Source organism: Bubalus bubalis, chromosome 7 (genome assembly GCF_019923935.1).
Source record: "Bubalus bubalis isolate 160015118507 breed Murrah chromosome 7, NDDB_SH_1, whole genome shotgun sequence".
NCBI lineage: Eukaryota > Metazoa > Chordata > Mammalia > Artiodactyla > Bovidae > Bubalus > Bubalus bubalis.
In genome coordinates, this window is record NC_059163.1 from 34,129,086 (window position 1) to 34,143,828 (window position 14,743).

The following is a 14,743-nucleotide window of genomic DNA, read 5'->3' on the forward strand; positions in this document are numbered from 1 at the left end:
CGTGGGGGCGTGGGGTATCTCCTCCCGCCCGCTGCCCCTGGCCAACCATTGGCCAGACAGCATCCAACGGAAGATGGCGCAGAAGCAAATTCCTCGCCTCTCAACTTTACCGCCTGCGGGCCTGGGTGTCGAGTGAGGCAGGAGGGCCTAGAGGGGCTATCCCACGTTGAAGGTCAGGAAGGGCGGCGGTAAGGAGATACCCCTCGTCCAAGGTAAGGAGCAATGGCTGCGCTTTGCTGGAGCAGCTGTGAAAAGAGATACCCCACGCCCAAGGTAAGAGAAACCCAAGTAAGATGGTAGATGTTGCAAGAGGGCCTCAGAGGGCAGACACATTGAAACCATATTCACAGAAAACTAGTTAATCTAATCACACTAGGACCACAGCCTTGTCTAACTCAATGAAACTAAGCCATGCCTGTGGGGCAACTCAAGATGGGCGGGTCATGGTGGAGAGATCTGAAAGAATGTGGTCCACTGGAGAAGGGAATGGCAAACCACTTCAGTATTCTTGCCTTGAGAACCCATGAACAGTATGAAAAGGCAAAATGATAGGATACTGAAAGAGAAACTCCCCAGGTCAGTAGGTGCCCAATATGCTACTGGAGATCAGTGGAGAAATAACTCCAGAAAGAATGAAGGGATGGAGCCAAAGCAAAAACAACACCCAGTTGTGGATGGAACTGGTGATAGAAGCAAGGTTCAATGCTGTAAAGAGCAATATTGCATAGGAACCTGGAATGTTAGGTCCATGAATCAAGGCAAACTGGAAGTGATCAAACAGAAAATGGCAAGAGTGAACCTCGACATTCTAGGAATCAGCGAACTGAATGGACTGGAATGGGTGAATTTAACTCAGATGACCATTATATCTACTACTGCGGGCAGGAATCCCTCAGAAGAAATGGAGTACCCATCATGGTAACAAAAGAGTCTGAAATGCAGTACTTGGATGCAACCTCAAAAACGACAGAATGATCTCTGTTCGTTTCCAAGGCAAACCATTCAATATCACAGTAATCCAAGTCTGTGCCCCAACCAGTAACACTGAAGAAGCTGAAGTTGAATGGTTCTATGAAGACATACAAGACCTTTTAGAACTAACACCCAAAAAAGATGTCCTTTTCATTACAGGGGACTGGAATGCAAAAGTAGGAAGTCAAGAAACACCTGGAGTAAGAGGCAAATTTGGCCTTGGAATACGGAATGAAGCAGGGCAAAGACTAATAGAGTTTTGCCAAGAAAATGCACTGGTCATAACAAACACCTTCTTTCAACAACACAAGAGAAGATTCTACACATGGACATCACCAGATTGTCAACACCGAAATCAGATTGATTATATTCTTTGCAGCCAAAGATGGAGAAGCTCTATATAGTCAGCAAAAACAAGACCAGGAGCTGACTGTAGCTCAGACCATGAACTCCTTATTGCCAAATTCAGACTTAAATTGAAGAAAGGAGGGAAAACCACTAGACTATTCAGGTATGACCTAAATCAAATCCCTTATGATTATACAGTGGAAGTGAGAAATAGATTTAAGGGCCTAGATCTGATAGAGTGCCTGATGAACTATGGAATGAGGTTCGTGACATTGTACAGGAGAAAGGGATCAAGACCATCCCCATGGAAAAGAAATGCAAAAAAGCAAAATGGCTGTCTGGGGAGGCCTTACAAATAGCTGTGAAAAGAAGAGAAACGAAAAGCAAAGGAGAAAAGGAAAGATATAAGCATCTGAATGCAGAGTTCCAAAGAATAGCAAGAAGAGATAAGAAAGCATTCTTCAGTGACCACTGCAGAGAAATAGAGGAAAACAACAGAATGGGAAAGACTAGAGATCTCTTCAAGAAAATCAGAGATACCAAAGGAACATTTCATGCAAAGATGGGCTCGATAAAGGACAGAAATGGTATGGACATAGCAGAAGCAGAAGATATTAAGAAGAGGTGGCAAGAATACACGGAAGAACTGTACAAAAATGATCTTCACGACCCAGATAATCATGATGGTGTGATCACTGACCTAGAGCCAGACATCCTGGAATGTGAAGTCAAGTGGGCCTTAGAAAGCATCACTACAAACAAAGCTACTGGAGGTGATAGAATTCTAGTTGAACTATTCCAAATCCTGAAAGATGATGCTGTGAAAGTGCTGCACTCAATATGCCAGCAAATTTGAAAAACTCAGCAGTGGCCACAGGACTGGAAAAGGTCAGTTTTCATTCCAATCCCAAAGAAAGGCAATGCCAAAGAATGCTCCAACTACCACACAATTGCACTCATCTCACACGCTAGTAAAGTGATGCTCAAAATTCTCCAAGCCAGGCTTCAGCAATATGTGAACCGTGAACTTCCTGATGTTCAAGCTGGTTTTAGAAAAGGCAGAGGACCCAGAGATCAAATTCCCAACATCCGCTGGATCATGGAAAAAGCAAAAGAGTTCCAGAACAACATCTATTTCTGCTTTACTGACTATGCCAAAGCCTTTGACTGTGTGGATCACAATAAACTGTGGAAAATTCTAAAAGAGATGGGAATACCAGACCACCTGACCTGCCTCTTGAGAAATTTGTATGCAGGTCAGGAAGCAACAGTTAGAACTGGACATGGAACAACAGACTGGTACCAAATACGAAAAGGAGTTTGTCAAGGCTGTATATTGTCACCCTGTTTATTTAACTTCTATGCAGAGTACATCATGAGAAACGCTGGACTGGAAGAAACAGAAGCAGGAGTCCAGATTGCCGGGAGAAATATCAATAACCTCAGATATGCAGATGACACCACCCTTATGGCAGAAAGTGAAGAGGAACTCAAAAGCCTCTTGATGAAAGTGAAAGTGGGGAGTGAAAAAGTTGGCTCAAAGCTCAACATTCAGAAAACGAAGATCATGGCATCCGGTCCCATCACTTCATGGGAAATGATGTGGAAACAGTGTCAGACTTTATTTTCCTGGGCTCTAAAATCACTGCAGATGGTGACTGCAGCCATGAAATTAAAAGACGCTTACTCCTTGGAAGGAAAGTTATGACCAACCTAGATAGCATATTGAAAAGCAGAGACATTACTTTGCCAACAAAGGTTTGTCTCGTCAAGTCTATGGTTTTTCCTGTGGTCATTTATCTATGTGAGAGTTGGACTGTGAAGAAGGCTGAGTGCCGAAGAATTGATGCTTTTGAACTGTGGTGTTGGAGAAGACTCTTGAGAGTCCCTTGGACTGCAAGGAGATCCAACCAGTCCATTCTGAAGGAGATCAGCCCTGGGATTTCTTTGGAAGGAATGGTGCTGAAGCTGAAACTCCAGTACTTTGGCCACCTAATGCGAAGAGTTGACTCATTGGAAAAGAGTGATGCTGGGAGGGATTGGGGCAAGAGGAGAAGGGAACGACAGAGGCTGAGATGGCTGGATGGCATCATCGACTGGATGGACGTGAGTCTGAGTGAACTCCAGGAGTTGGTGATGGACAGGGAAGCCTAGCATGGGGTCACAAAGAGTCGGACACGACTGAGCAACTGATCTGATCTGATCCCTATCTTACACATAATGGGACTATTTAGAAACATCTTAAGTTGATAGTTATTATAGTATCTGCCTAGGAAACCTGTTGGGTATCTGGATTCATAGAAAGGAAGATCTTTGAGACATTTATATAATCTACTTACTCTGTGTAGAAGATCAAACACGTAATTGTTTTGACATTTTACTTGTCATAAGGTGAGAAATTCTGTGGACAGAGAAGCCTAGTGGGCTATAATGCATGGGGTCACGAAAGAGTCAGACGTGACTTAGCAACTAAACAACAATAAACATATGTCTCAGCACTTTCGTTTGTACATATATGTTTTTATCAGCATTATTCATAATAGTCAAAAGGTGTTTCCCAGATGCCCAGCAATGGATGAATGGATAATCAAAATATAACAGAATGTGCTTCAAAGAACATCATCAAGAAAGCAAGAATACAGGAGTGAGTTGTCATTTCCTTTTCCAGGGGATCTTCCCAACCCAGGGATTAAACTCACGTCTCCTGCATTGCAGGCATATTCTTTACCACTGGGCCACTAGAGAAGCCCGAGTCTCATGATAACCTTACATTAATCCTTTGAGGAACTGCAGGATCATTTTCCGAAGCATCTGCACTATTTCGTATTCCTGTCAGTAGTTGACTTCAGTGACTCCACATCTTTGTCAACATTTGTTGGCTTTTTGATTCTAGCCATCCTAATAGGTATGAAGTTGTATCTCATTGTGATTTTTATTTTCATTCTGTGAAGACTAAGATCCTTTGTGGATTTTTAATTGGATTGTCTTTTTTTTAGATTGAATTGTATTGAGAGGTCTTTATTTATTCCAGATGTAAGTTTATTTTCAAATAAGTAATATTTGGTAATCTCTCATTCTTTAGGTTGTCTCATTTTCTTGATGGTGTTCTTTGAAGCATGAAAGTTGTTTTTTTCTTTTTAATTTTTCTTTTTTAATTTATGGAAGTATGCTAACACATTTACAGAAAACTTAGAAAATATAGAACAAGGTTACATACAGTTCCACTATATATTACAATTTTTTAAAGTAGATAAATTAAGATTTTTAGTTGGCATTTCAATAAAAACTCAAAAATTGATAGAACTGAGTATTCAGAGAAGAAGGATACAGTAGACCTGAAAACCACTGTGAACCAATTTAACATAATTAAGATTTATACAATTTTCACACAACAGCAGGATATAAATTCTATTCAAGTTCCTATAGGCTGTAAATTAGGAGACACAGGAACATATCCAGGGATGTTCAAAAATTGAACAGTGCAAAAATTTCATGGTCTGAAGGATTGAAATCATACAATCTGTTCTTTTATTCCTGTGGAATTATGTTAGAAGTCAATATGAAAAGATACTTGAAAATAACCCACATATCTTCAAGTATGATGTCACAAGTACAGTGTGACATTTACCAAGAGAGATCTTCAACTTAGCCATTGAAAGCCTCAATGAAGTTAGACTGAAAAAAAAAAACACAGAGGATGATTGCAGAGAAGAAAGCATTTGAATGGGAAATTAGTATAAAAATAAGAAATTAATGTTAAGGATACTTTAAACTTCCCTTCCCTTGTGGGCTTCGCATGTGGCTCAGCAGGTAAAGAATCCACCTGCAATGCAGGAGACCTGGGTTTGATCCCTGGGTTGGGAAAATCCCCTGGAGCAGGGAAAGGCTACCCACTTCAGTGTGCTGGCTTGGTAAATTCCATGGACTGTATAGTCCATGGATCGCAAAGAGTTGGACACAACTGAGCGACTTTCATTCATTCATACTTTAGACAGAATCCTATGTATTTGGAAATTAAATGTCCACTTTTAAATGATGAGTGTATCTAAAAGGCCATACAAGGAAAATTAGGAAATATTTGTAATAGAATAAAAATGAAAAGAGATTTTACCAGAATTTGTTGCATGCAGTTGAAGCTACTCAGTGCAATTAAATACAGTGTGGAGCCTTGAATAAGGTATGAAAACAAATAATGGGCAGTAGCATAAAGTTTTGTGAATTTGAACAAAATCTGTACTTTAGTTAATAATACTGTATCACTTGTTAATTTCCTGTTTTTTTTTTTTTTAAAAAACATAGTATTTCTTTATATTCTCAGAATTAGATTAGAAGTTTCCATCCTCATTCAAATTTTTTTTAAATCACTAAGATAATAAATTTTCTAGACTTTTAGCAGTAATACTAGATGCCAAAATACATGGAACTATATCAAAGTTTTGAGTGAATACAAATTAGAAATCTAGCATTCTATTCATACTAAGTCAAACAAGTGGAATCAAAATGTCATAAATTTTTTTGGTTTGGCAAAAATTCATAAATTTTCTAAAATATATATATTATACATACTATATATATATATACACACAGAGAGAAGCTTTCCTACTACCAGAAGCACAAGTTTTTAATTTGATAAAGTCCCATTTATCTATTTTGTCTGTGGTTGCTTTTGTTGCTGTTGGTATTTTGGTGTCATATCTACGAATTCTTTGTCCAATTCAAGTTCATGAAGATTTACCCCCCCCTTTTTTTTTTTAAAGAGTTTTGTAGTTTTAGCTCTTAAATTTTATTCTTTGATCCAGTTTGAGTTAAGTTTTCTATATGCTGTAAAGGGTCCAACCCTGTTCTTTTGCATGAAACTACTCAGTTGTCCCATAACTGTTTGTTGAAAAGACATTTTTCTCCTATTGAATAGTCTTAGAAGCCTTTTTGTAGATCAACTGACCATAGATGTATGGGCTTATTTCTGAGTTTTCAGTTTTATTCTGTTGTCTACATATCAGTTGTTCTAGAACCATACTGTTTTGATAATCATTGGTTAGAGGTTAAGTTTTGAAATCGGGAAGTGTGAGTTTTCTTTTTAGGAATATTTTGGCTATTCTGAGTCTTGCAATTCTATATAAGTTTTAGAATCAGCATGTCAATTTCTGCAAAGATGTCAGAATTCTGATATGGATTGCTTTGAATCTTTTGGTTTAAGGAATATTGCTGTCTTAACAGTGTCTATTGATCCATCAACAGGGTTGTTTTTCCTGTTAGTTAGATCTTTTTTAATTTCTCTCAACAGTGTTTTTGTAATATAAGTTATATTTTCTGTTGTTAATTTCATTCCTAAGTATCCCTTTTGATGCTGTTGTGAATGGAATTGCTTTTTAAATATTACTTTTGGATTGATCATTGCAAATGTATAGAAATACAATTGATATTTTTATGTTGATCTATAGCCTTCAATCTTGTTGAACTCATGTATTAGTTCTGATAGCTTTTAAAAATAGATTTTATAGGACTTTCTAAGTAAAAGATCATGAATGTCATTTGTGAATAGTGATAGTTTTACTTTTGTTTTCCAATCTGGGTGCCTTTTCTTGCATTATAGCTCTGGCTAAAGTCTTTAATACTGGGCTCAGTAAGAGTGGCATGGTAGACTTCTTTGTCTTGTTCTTAATCTTAACAGGAACACAGCCAGTCTTTCACCATTCCATATGTTATTAGTTGTGGGGTTTTTGTAGATGTCCTTTTATCAGGTTGAGGAAGTTCCTTTTTATTCCTAGTTTGTTGAGTGTTTTTTATAGTGAAAAAATGTGTTTTGTCAAATGCTTTTTTTGGCATCAGTATATTGAGGTGACCATGTGATACTTTTTTTTTTATTGTTGATAAAATGTACTACATTAATTGATTTTTGGCTTAAACCAAACATGCATCTCTGGTATAAATCCTATTTGATCATGACACATAATTCTGTTTTTATGTTGCTAGTATTTTGTTGAGGGGTTTTGTTTTCTTTTGGTCTGTAGTTTTCTTGTGATTTCTTTGTGCAGCTTTGGTATCTGGATAACACTTCATAAAATGAGCTGGGAAGTGCTTTTCTATTTTTTTGGAAGAGTTTGTGAAGAAGTCATGTTAAATCTTTGAATGATGGTAGAATTCAGTGGTGAAATCTTCTGGGCAGTTTTCTTTCTGCTGATTTATTCTCTAATTAAGTCTTTTGAAATTGATTTTTTTTTATTGAATCAGTGTTGGCAATTCTTGTGTTTCTAGGAATTTGTCCATTTCACTCTAGTTATCTAATTTGTTGGTATACAGTTGTTTATAGTATTCTCTAACAATCCTTTTGTTTTATTTTGTTTTGACTGATGGTAGGACCTAGAGGGAGACTAGAAACTCCAAAAATAAATTATCAAAGAATACTCAGAAGTTTGCATGCTCTTTAGTTATGTTGCAGTTTTATCCTCACAAATGATAAGAATAAGCTGGTAGACTGAGTCAAGAAACAAAACATGGGATTTGTAAGGGAGATGCGAGAGAAGATAATTATACAGTCTAGGAATAATGTATCTTGTTTGCATGTATTTGCAGTAAGCTAAGTAGTTGACAGCTACCAAAGAGGTGAGCCTACGTTCCTCTGAACAGTACTGTTTGTCAGGAGGCTGGGTAGAGATATCAAAGAAAACAGTTTCAGTTCTTTAAGAAAGCTATGATTAACTACCTGATAGCTCAGTTGGTAAAGAATCCATCTGCAATGCAGGAGACCCCAGTTCTGTTCTGGCTTGGGAAGATCCGCTGGAGAAAGGATAGACTACCCACTTCAGTATTCTTGGGCTTCCCTTGTGGCTCAGCTGGTGAAGAATCCGCCTGCAGTGCAGGAGACCAGGTTTCGATCCCTGGGTTGGGAGGATCCCCTGGAGAAGGAAAAGGCTTCCTACTCCAGTATTCTAGCCTGGAGAATTCCATGGACATGGGGTTGCAAAGAGTTGGACACCCCTGAGCGACTTTCACTTCACTTCCATACATCATAAGCTGCCTTTAGGTAATTACTCCCAGTTAGTCACTTCTAATGGCACCCCACTCCAGTACTCTTGCCTGGAAAAACCCATGGATGGAGGAGCCTGGTAGGCCTGGTCCATGGGGTTGCGAAGAGTCAGACATGACTGAACGACTTCACTTTCACTTTTCACTTTCATGCATTGGAGAAGGAAATGGCAACCCACTCCAGTGTTCTTGCCTGGAGAATCCCAGGAATGGGGGAACCTGGTGGGTTTCCATCTATGGGGTTGCACAGAGTCGGACACGACTGAAGCTACTTAGCAGCAGCAGCAGCAGTAACTTCTATCTTAGTTAGGTCAGGTCTTTATCATTTCTTTTATCAGAATTTTTTAAATTAAAGCTTTTAGTAGATTCTAAAATCAGATTTCCTTCCTGGACTAGTTGTTAAGTTTTAGGACCTGAACAAGATTACCTGATATTTGTGAGTATTGTATTATCTGCCCACCTGTGTTATGTTTATGGAAGAACTAATTTTTGAAGAAATGTGAACAATTACAGACTTTTCATTTTCATAGAGATACAGGAAGCTCAAAGAATCAAGATAGTATGGCTGCACAAAATGTTCATCAAAAGTCTCAAAAGAGTGTATATACATGCACGACACCAGCAAAGTCTAACTTGGATTCTGGAGAGCCTGGGACTTCAATTTTGGAAGGAAGGTATGCATGTGTCCTAAGGATAATAGGATTTACTCACTATATTTGTTACCCATTGACTGTAAGACATTATTCCCAAAGGTTCATTTTAATTTTGTTAGTGCCTTGCAAACCTTGTTTCACAGTTTCTGTGGTAGAAATCTGAGAGTGACTTATCTGGCTAGTTCTGGCTCAGGGATTCTTATGAGGTATAGCAATCAAGATATCTATCTAGTTTGCAGTCCTTTGCCTGTTTAGAGCATAGAGGATCCACTTATCAAGTGGCTTGCTCACAGGTTATTAGCTGGAGGCTAGAGTTTCTTTGTCATGTGGCTGTCTCCATTGGTTTATTCAATAAGGCAGCTGGCTTCCCACAAAGCAGATGATCCAAGTGAAAGTGTGGCTGTGACAGAGGTCATAGTCTTTTAATGACCTAGTCTTTGAAGTCTTGGATTTTATTCTGTTTAGAAACAAGTCACTCAGTCTATATCATACTCAGAAGGGAGTTAGAATTGGGCTATACTTTTTGAAAGAAGCATTATCTAAGAATTTGTCGATGTATGTTTAAAGAGAGCATACTCAGCGAGTAAACCAAATTACCCTACTCTCATAATATCTGAAGTCATAAACCCTTTTTCAAAATGAAGGAATGGTAAATTATAGCAGATTTTCAGACTTTAAAGGGATAACTAAGATTTCTTTACTGTTTGAAAGTTCTTGACTACTAGGCCTGTCCTGGATTCATAATAGCAGGATGAGGATCTAGGACTGGGATAAACCAAGTCATTTCTGAACAATTTTCAATTACTTGTTTTTGCCGGTAGTTTTAAAAAAAATTAAGATAAGCTGATTTATTTCTAATTTTTATTTCTAATGATTTGATTTTTATCAAAGTGTGTTATTGAGTTAAATGTGTAACTGACTCATGAGTTAGTTTAAAGGTTGTAAAATTCAGTGTTATTGTATTTAAATCAAATGTGGGATTAAATTGTAGATTTTTAAACTTTTTGTTTTATGAATCAAGTAGGTATATTCTTAATGTCCTATAACATCATTAATGGTTTTATAAGAAACAAAACCTTTTGCAGTTTTAGGAGAAAAATGACCATAAAGATAGCTATATTAAATAGATATATTACAAAAGCACAAATTTTGTGGTTTCCTTTTTTTCCTTAAGTGGACCTTTTCGGCTCAAGAATTATTTAACGTCTGGAAAGAACAATTCAGATGTGGATGATAATGTAGTTCAGGAAAATTTGAGTAAGTTATGATTTATTTTCTACTGTCTTGATTTTTATAGCATTATGGATATGGAGTAAGGTGTGCTGTGTTTTTTTTTTAATATCTTTTATTTTATTTATTTATTTGGCTGAACCGGGTCTTAGTTGCAGCACGTGAACACTTAGTTGCAGCATGTGAGATCTAGTTCCCTGACCAGGGATTGAAGCTGGGCCCCTTGGACTGGAAGCTGGACTCTTAGCCACTAACCACCAGGGAAGTCCCTGTGCTGTGTTTCATTTAAATTATCACCATTGACATTTTTATAGCAAAAATGTATTGAGTACCTAACCCTTAAGAGCCTTATTTTATGGTTAGAGATTTGTAAAACCTTACAACTGGGTGCGAGAGGGAGGGAGGGAAAGATAAAGAGAAAGAGTAAGATGAGTGACAGTCCTTTCTTTGAAGTAGGACATAATATAATTGGCATTTAAGGTGCCTACTCCAGTAGTTTAAAATGTCAGGCTGATAAGAGTATAAATGAAGCAAGATTCGCCATATATTGATTACTGAAGCTAAATGTTGAAGTTTTAAAAATGCCTCTTTATAGTTTTATTATTTTTTATGCCCCTAAAGAATGTGCTTGACATATGATCTTTTATATGTTTTTTTTTCTTTCTTACTTCACTAATTCTTTTTCCTTTTAAATAGTTTTTTCTCCCTCTGTTTAGATTTACTTTTATTATTTTTCTCTACTAGGTGGAATGCTTTTTATATTTATTTTTCTACTTTTTATTTGGTAAAGAGTTTGAATTTTCTGGAGTATAGTTTTAGTTAAAAAAAAATTTTTTTTAATAGAGTGTTTTTACTGTTGTATACTCTAAATTTCAGTGGTGATTTTTCTTTGACCCAAATGTTTTTTAAAAGAGTACATTAATCAAGAGCTTGGTCTCCATAGTCAGGAACCTGGAAGTGAGTCTAGCTTTACCACTTAGCTATGTTGAGTAAGGTTTTTAAGTGTTCTTAGCTTCAGCTTCCTTATTTATAAAATGGTGATACCAATTAGCATCATATGAATTGATCCAAAGATGAATATACATTCTTTGCTTAGTTTCTTTTTTAATATATTATTTTATTTGGCTTTGTCGAGCCTTAGTTACGGCACATTGGATCTTCATTGAGTCATGGGTGATCTTTTGTTGTGGAACATGATCTCTGGTTGTGGCCCATGGGCTCAGTAGTTGGGGTGTGCAGGCTTGTTGCTTTGCAATATATGGTGTCTTAGATCTCTGACCAGGACTTGAACCTGCATCCCCTGCCTAGGAAGGCAGATTCTGAACCACTGGGTCACCACTAAGGGTCCTCTGCTTAGTTTTAATACTGGTATAGGTTGAATATGCAGTGTTCACTGTTATCCTAAGAAGTTGTGTTTTGTTTTGTTTTTTTTTGTTTATAGTTTCTAGTTTTGATTCATTGTTCTAGATAACTTTGGCCTGTATTATTAATTCTTTGAATATGCTTAGAACACATAACTCACGGAAGAATTTCATAATTCTTTTGTGGATGCTTAAAAAAGATACTAGCACTTTTTGTGTACACGCATGTGTGCTAAGTCTTCAGTTGTGTCTGATTCTTTGTGACTTTTTGGACTGTAGCCCACCAGGCTTCTCTGTCTATGGATTCTCCAGGCAAGAATACTGGAGTGGGTTGCCATGCCCTCTCCCAGGGCATCTTCCCAACACAGGGATTGAACCTGCATCTGTTATGTCTCCTGCATTGGCAGGAGGGTTCTTTACCACTAGCACCACCTGGGAAGCCCCTTTTTGTGTACAGATGTGGATGAATATATGTATATACACTCATTATTAATGTAAATGAATATATATTTTAGTATACTTTGAATATTAAATGTTTGAAATTCTTAAATATTTATGGAATATTATGGAATACTTACTGTACATTCTTCTATGGGAAAAAGATATCAAAATTTGTGGTTTGTTGGGATATTGAGAGTAAGAAAATAAAGTACAGATTTTTGGGGTAGAAAATAGGAGTTAAATTTTTAGGTAGATGGGCAGAAGAAGTCTTACTGAAGAAGTGATAAACTGAGCAGAGATATGAGAAAGGTGAGAAATCAAATGATGCAGCTGTATGGGGAAATAGCGCTCCATGCAGATAGAAGATAAGGGCAAAGGTTTTGATGTGGTAAAGACTCAATTCTGATTGAAAAACACCAAGGAGGCTGGGAAGGAGGGGGAGGAGGAAGAGAATGAAAGGATAGAGTAGTAGGAGATGATGTCACAGAGGGAATAAGAATGAAAGATCTTATACAATGTTAAAGACTACCATAAAGATTTGGGCTTTATGCAGGGGTATGGGAAGCCACTGGAGGTTTTTGAGCAGAGGAGAGACGTGACTAACCTATAATCAATCATTGTGGCTGCTATAGACTACGTGTTGCTGCTGCTGCTGCTGCTGCTGCTGAGTCGCTTCAGTCGTATCCGACTCTGTGCAACCCCATAGACGGCAGCCCACCAGGCTCCCCCGTCCCTGGGATTCTCCAGGCAAGAACACTGGAGTGGGTTGCCATTTCCTTCTCCAGTGCATGAAAGTGAAAAGTGAAAGTGAAGTCGCTCAGTCATGTCTGACTCTTCGTGACCGCATGGACTGCAGCCTGCCAGGCTCCTCCATCCCTGAGATTCTCCAGGCAAGAACACTGGAGTGGGTTGCCATTTCCTTCTCCAGTGCATGAAAGTGAAAAGTGAAAGTGAAGTCGCTCAGTCATGTCCGACTCTTCGTGACCGCATGGACTGCAGCCTGCCAGGCTCCTCCATCCCTGAGATTCTCCAGGCAAGAACACTGGAGTGGGTTGCCATTTCCTTCTCCAGTGCATGAAAGTGAAAAGTGAAAGTGAAGTCCCTTAGTCGTGTCTGACTCTTCGTGACCGCATGGACTGCAGCCTGCCAGGCTCCCCCGTCCCTGGGATTCTCCAGGCAAGAACACTGGAGTGGGTTGCCATTTCCTTCTCCAGTGCATGAAAGTGAAAAGTGAAAGTGAAGTCCCTTAGTCGTGTCCGACTCTTCGACCGCATGGACTGCAGCCTGCCAGGCTCCTCCATCCATGGTATTTTCCAGGCAAGAGTACTGGAGTGGGGTGCCATTGCCTTCTGCAAGACTACATGTTAGGGGTGAACTAATGAATTCAAGGAGTCAGGTGTAAGGTTGGAAGCAGGAAGACCAGTTGGTGAAACTTGTAATTCCTGTGTGAGGTGGTAGCTTGGACTAGGGTGGTAGCAGTGGAAGGTGGAGAGACCAGAAGTAGGATTTTAGGTATTTTTGGTGGTAGAGTCAACATGATTTCCTGATGGATGGGACATAGGGTGTAAAAGAAAGTGAGGTGTCAAGGATAAAGAACTTTAAATTTTTGGGCCTGGACCCCTGAAAAAATGACATCATTTCTTGATTTGGAGACCACTAGAGAAGGGGCAATGGCACCCCACTCCAGTTACTCTTGCCTGGAAAATCTCATGGACGGAGGAGCCTGGTAGGCTGCAGTCCATGGGGTCGCTAAGAGTCAGACACGACTGAGTGACTTCACTTTTACTTTTCACTTTCATGCATTGGAGAAGGAAATGGCAATCCACTCCAGTATTCTTGCCTAGAGAATCCCAGGGATCGGGGAGCCTGGTGGGCTGCCGTCTATGGGGTCGCACTGAGTTGGACACGACTGAAGCGACTTAGCAGCAGCAGCAGCCGCAGAAAAGGGGCAGATTAGGGCAGAAAACAATTGGATCTTAAATATGGACATTCTGTGTTTTATATTACTCTGATTCTTTGTATCCTTACCACTTGTGAGGTCCATTAAGGGCTGCCAGAGTTAAAATCTTTCCTTTGCAATGGTCTGTATGTCTCTGGTATTTCCTGCAGTCATTGCTATGTACATTTCAGTGTACTTTGTAGTCTTTTTGTTTTTTAATATTAACATTGGGATTCCCTGCTTTCTTTTAGTTTGTTGTTTCTTAGATTTTCATTCTTCCTTTTACTTAACTTTTTTTCTGTTAGTATTTTTTTCCTTTAATAAATGTTTAATGAATATTCTTTGTTACTTCTTTGTAAAGTTGGTAGACAGTCTCACATGTGCTAGCAAGCAAGCACTCAGAAATTTTATTTTTTTAATACAACAAACAACTAGTCAAATAGTGAGTCTTGAGTCATCTTTTTTCCTTTAAGCTGTTTGGCTATTGCTCTTTTTCCCTCATGATAGCTAATGCTTATGAGTAGATATTTTAAATCAGCCTTACTTCTTTTTTCATTTGTAGATAACCTGTTTCTTTCATTTTCATGCTTATTAGGCTTTGTTAGTCTTTGAAATTCTGAAATTGCCTCTGTTTTTTTTTTTCTCTTATACTTTTTTGGGAAGTAATTTCAGATCTACTCAAATACCATATCCTCTTCATCCAGATTCCACAGTTGTCAACATTTTATATTTGTTTCATCTTCCTCTCTGTCACCTCTACATAAATGTTTATA

The 14,743-nt window shown here is 38.4% G+C and overlaps 1 protein-coding gene across 2 annotated transcripts in view; it reads left to right on the plus strand.

Moving 5' to 3' along the window:
• Positions 1-14,743, plus strand: part of CENPC (centromere protein C) — a 91,909-nt gene that overhangs the window by 55,245 nt on the left and 21,921 nt on the right. For both annotated transcript variants that reach the window (XM_044945834.1, XM_006079846.3), the window contains exons 11-12: positions 8,877-9,020; positions 10,174-10,256. In XM_044945834.1, coding sequence (XP_044801769.1) covers positions 8,877-9,020; positions 10,174-10,256 — 227 coding nt within the window. The remainder of the gene's footprint in view (positions 1-8,876; positions 9,021-10,173; positions 10,257-14,743) is intronic.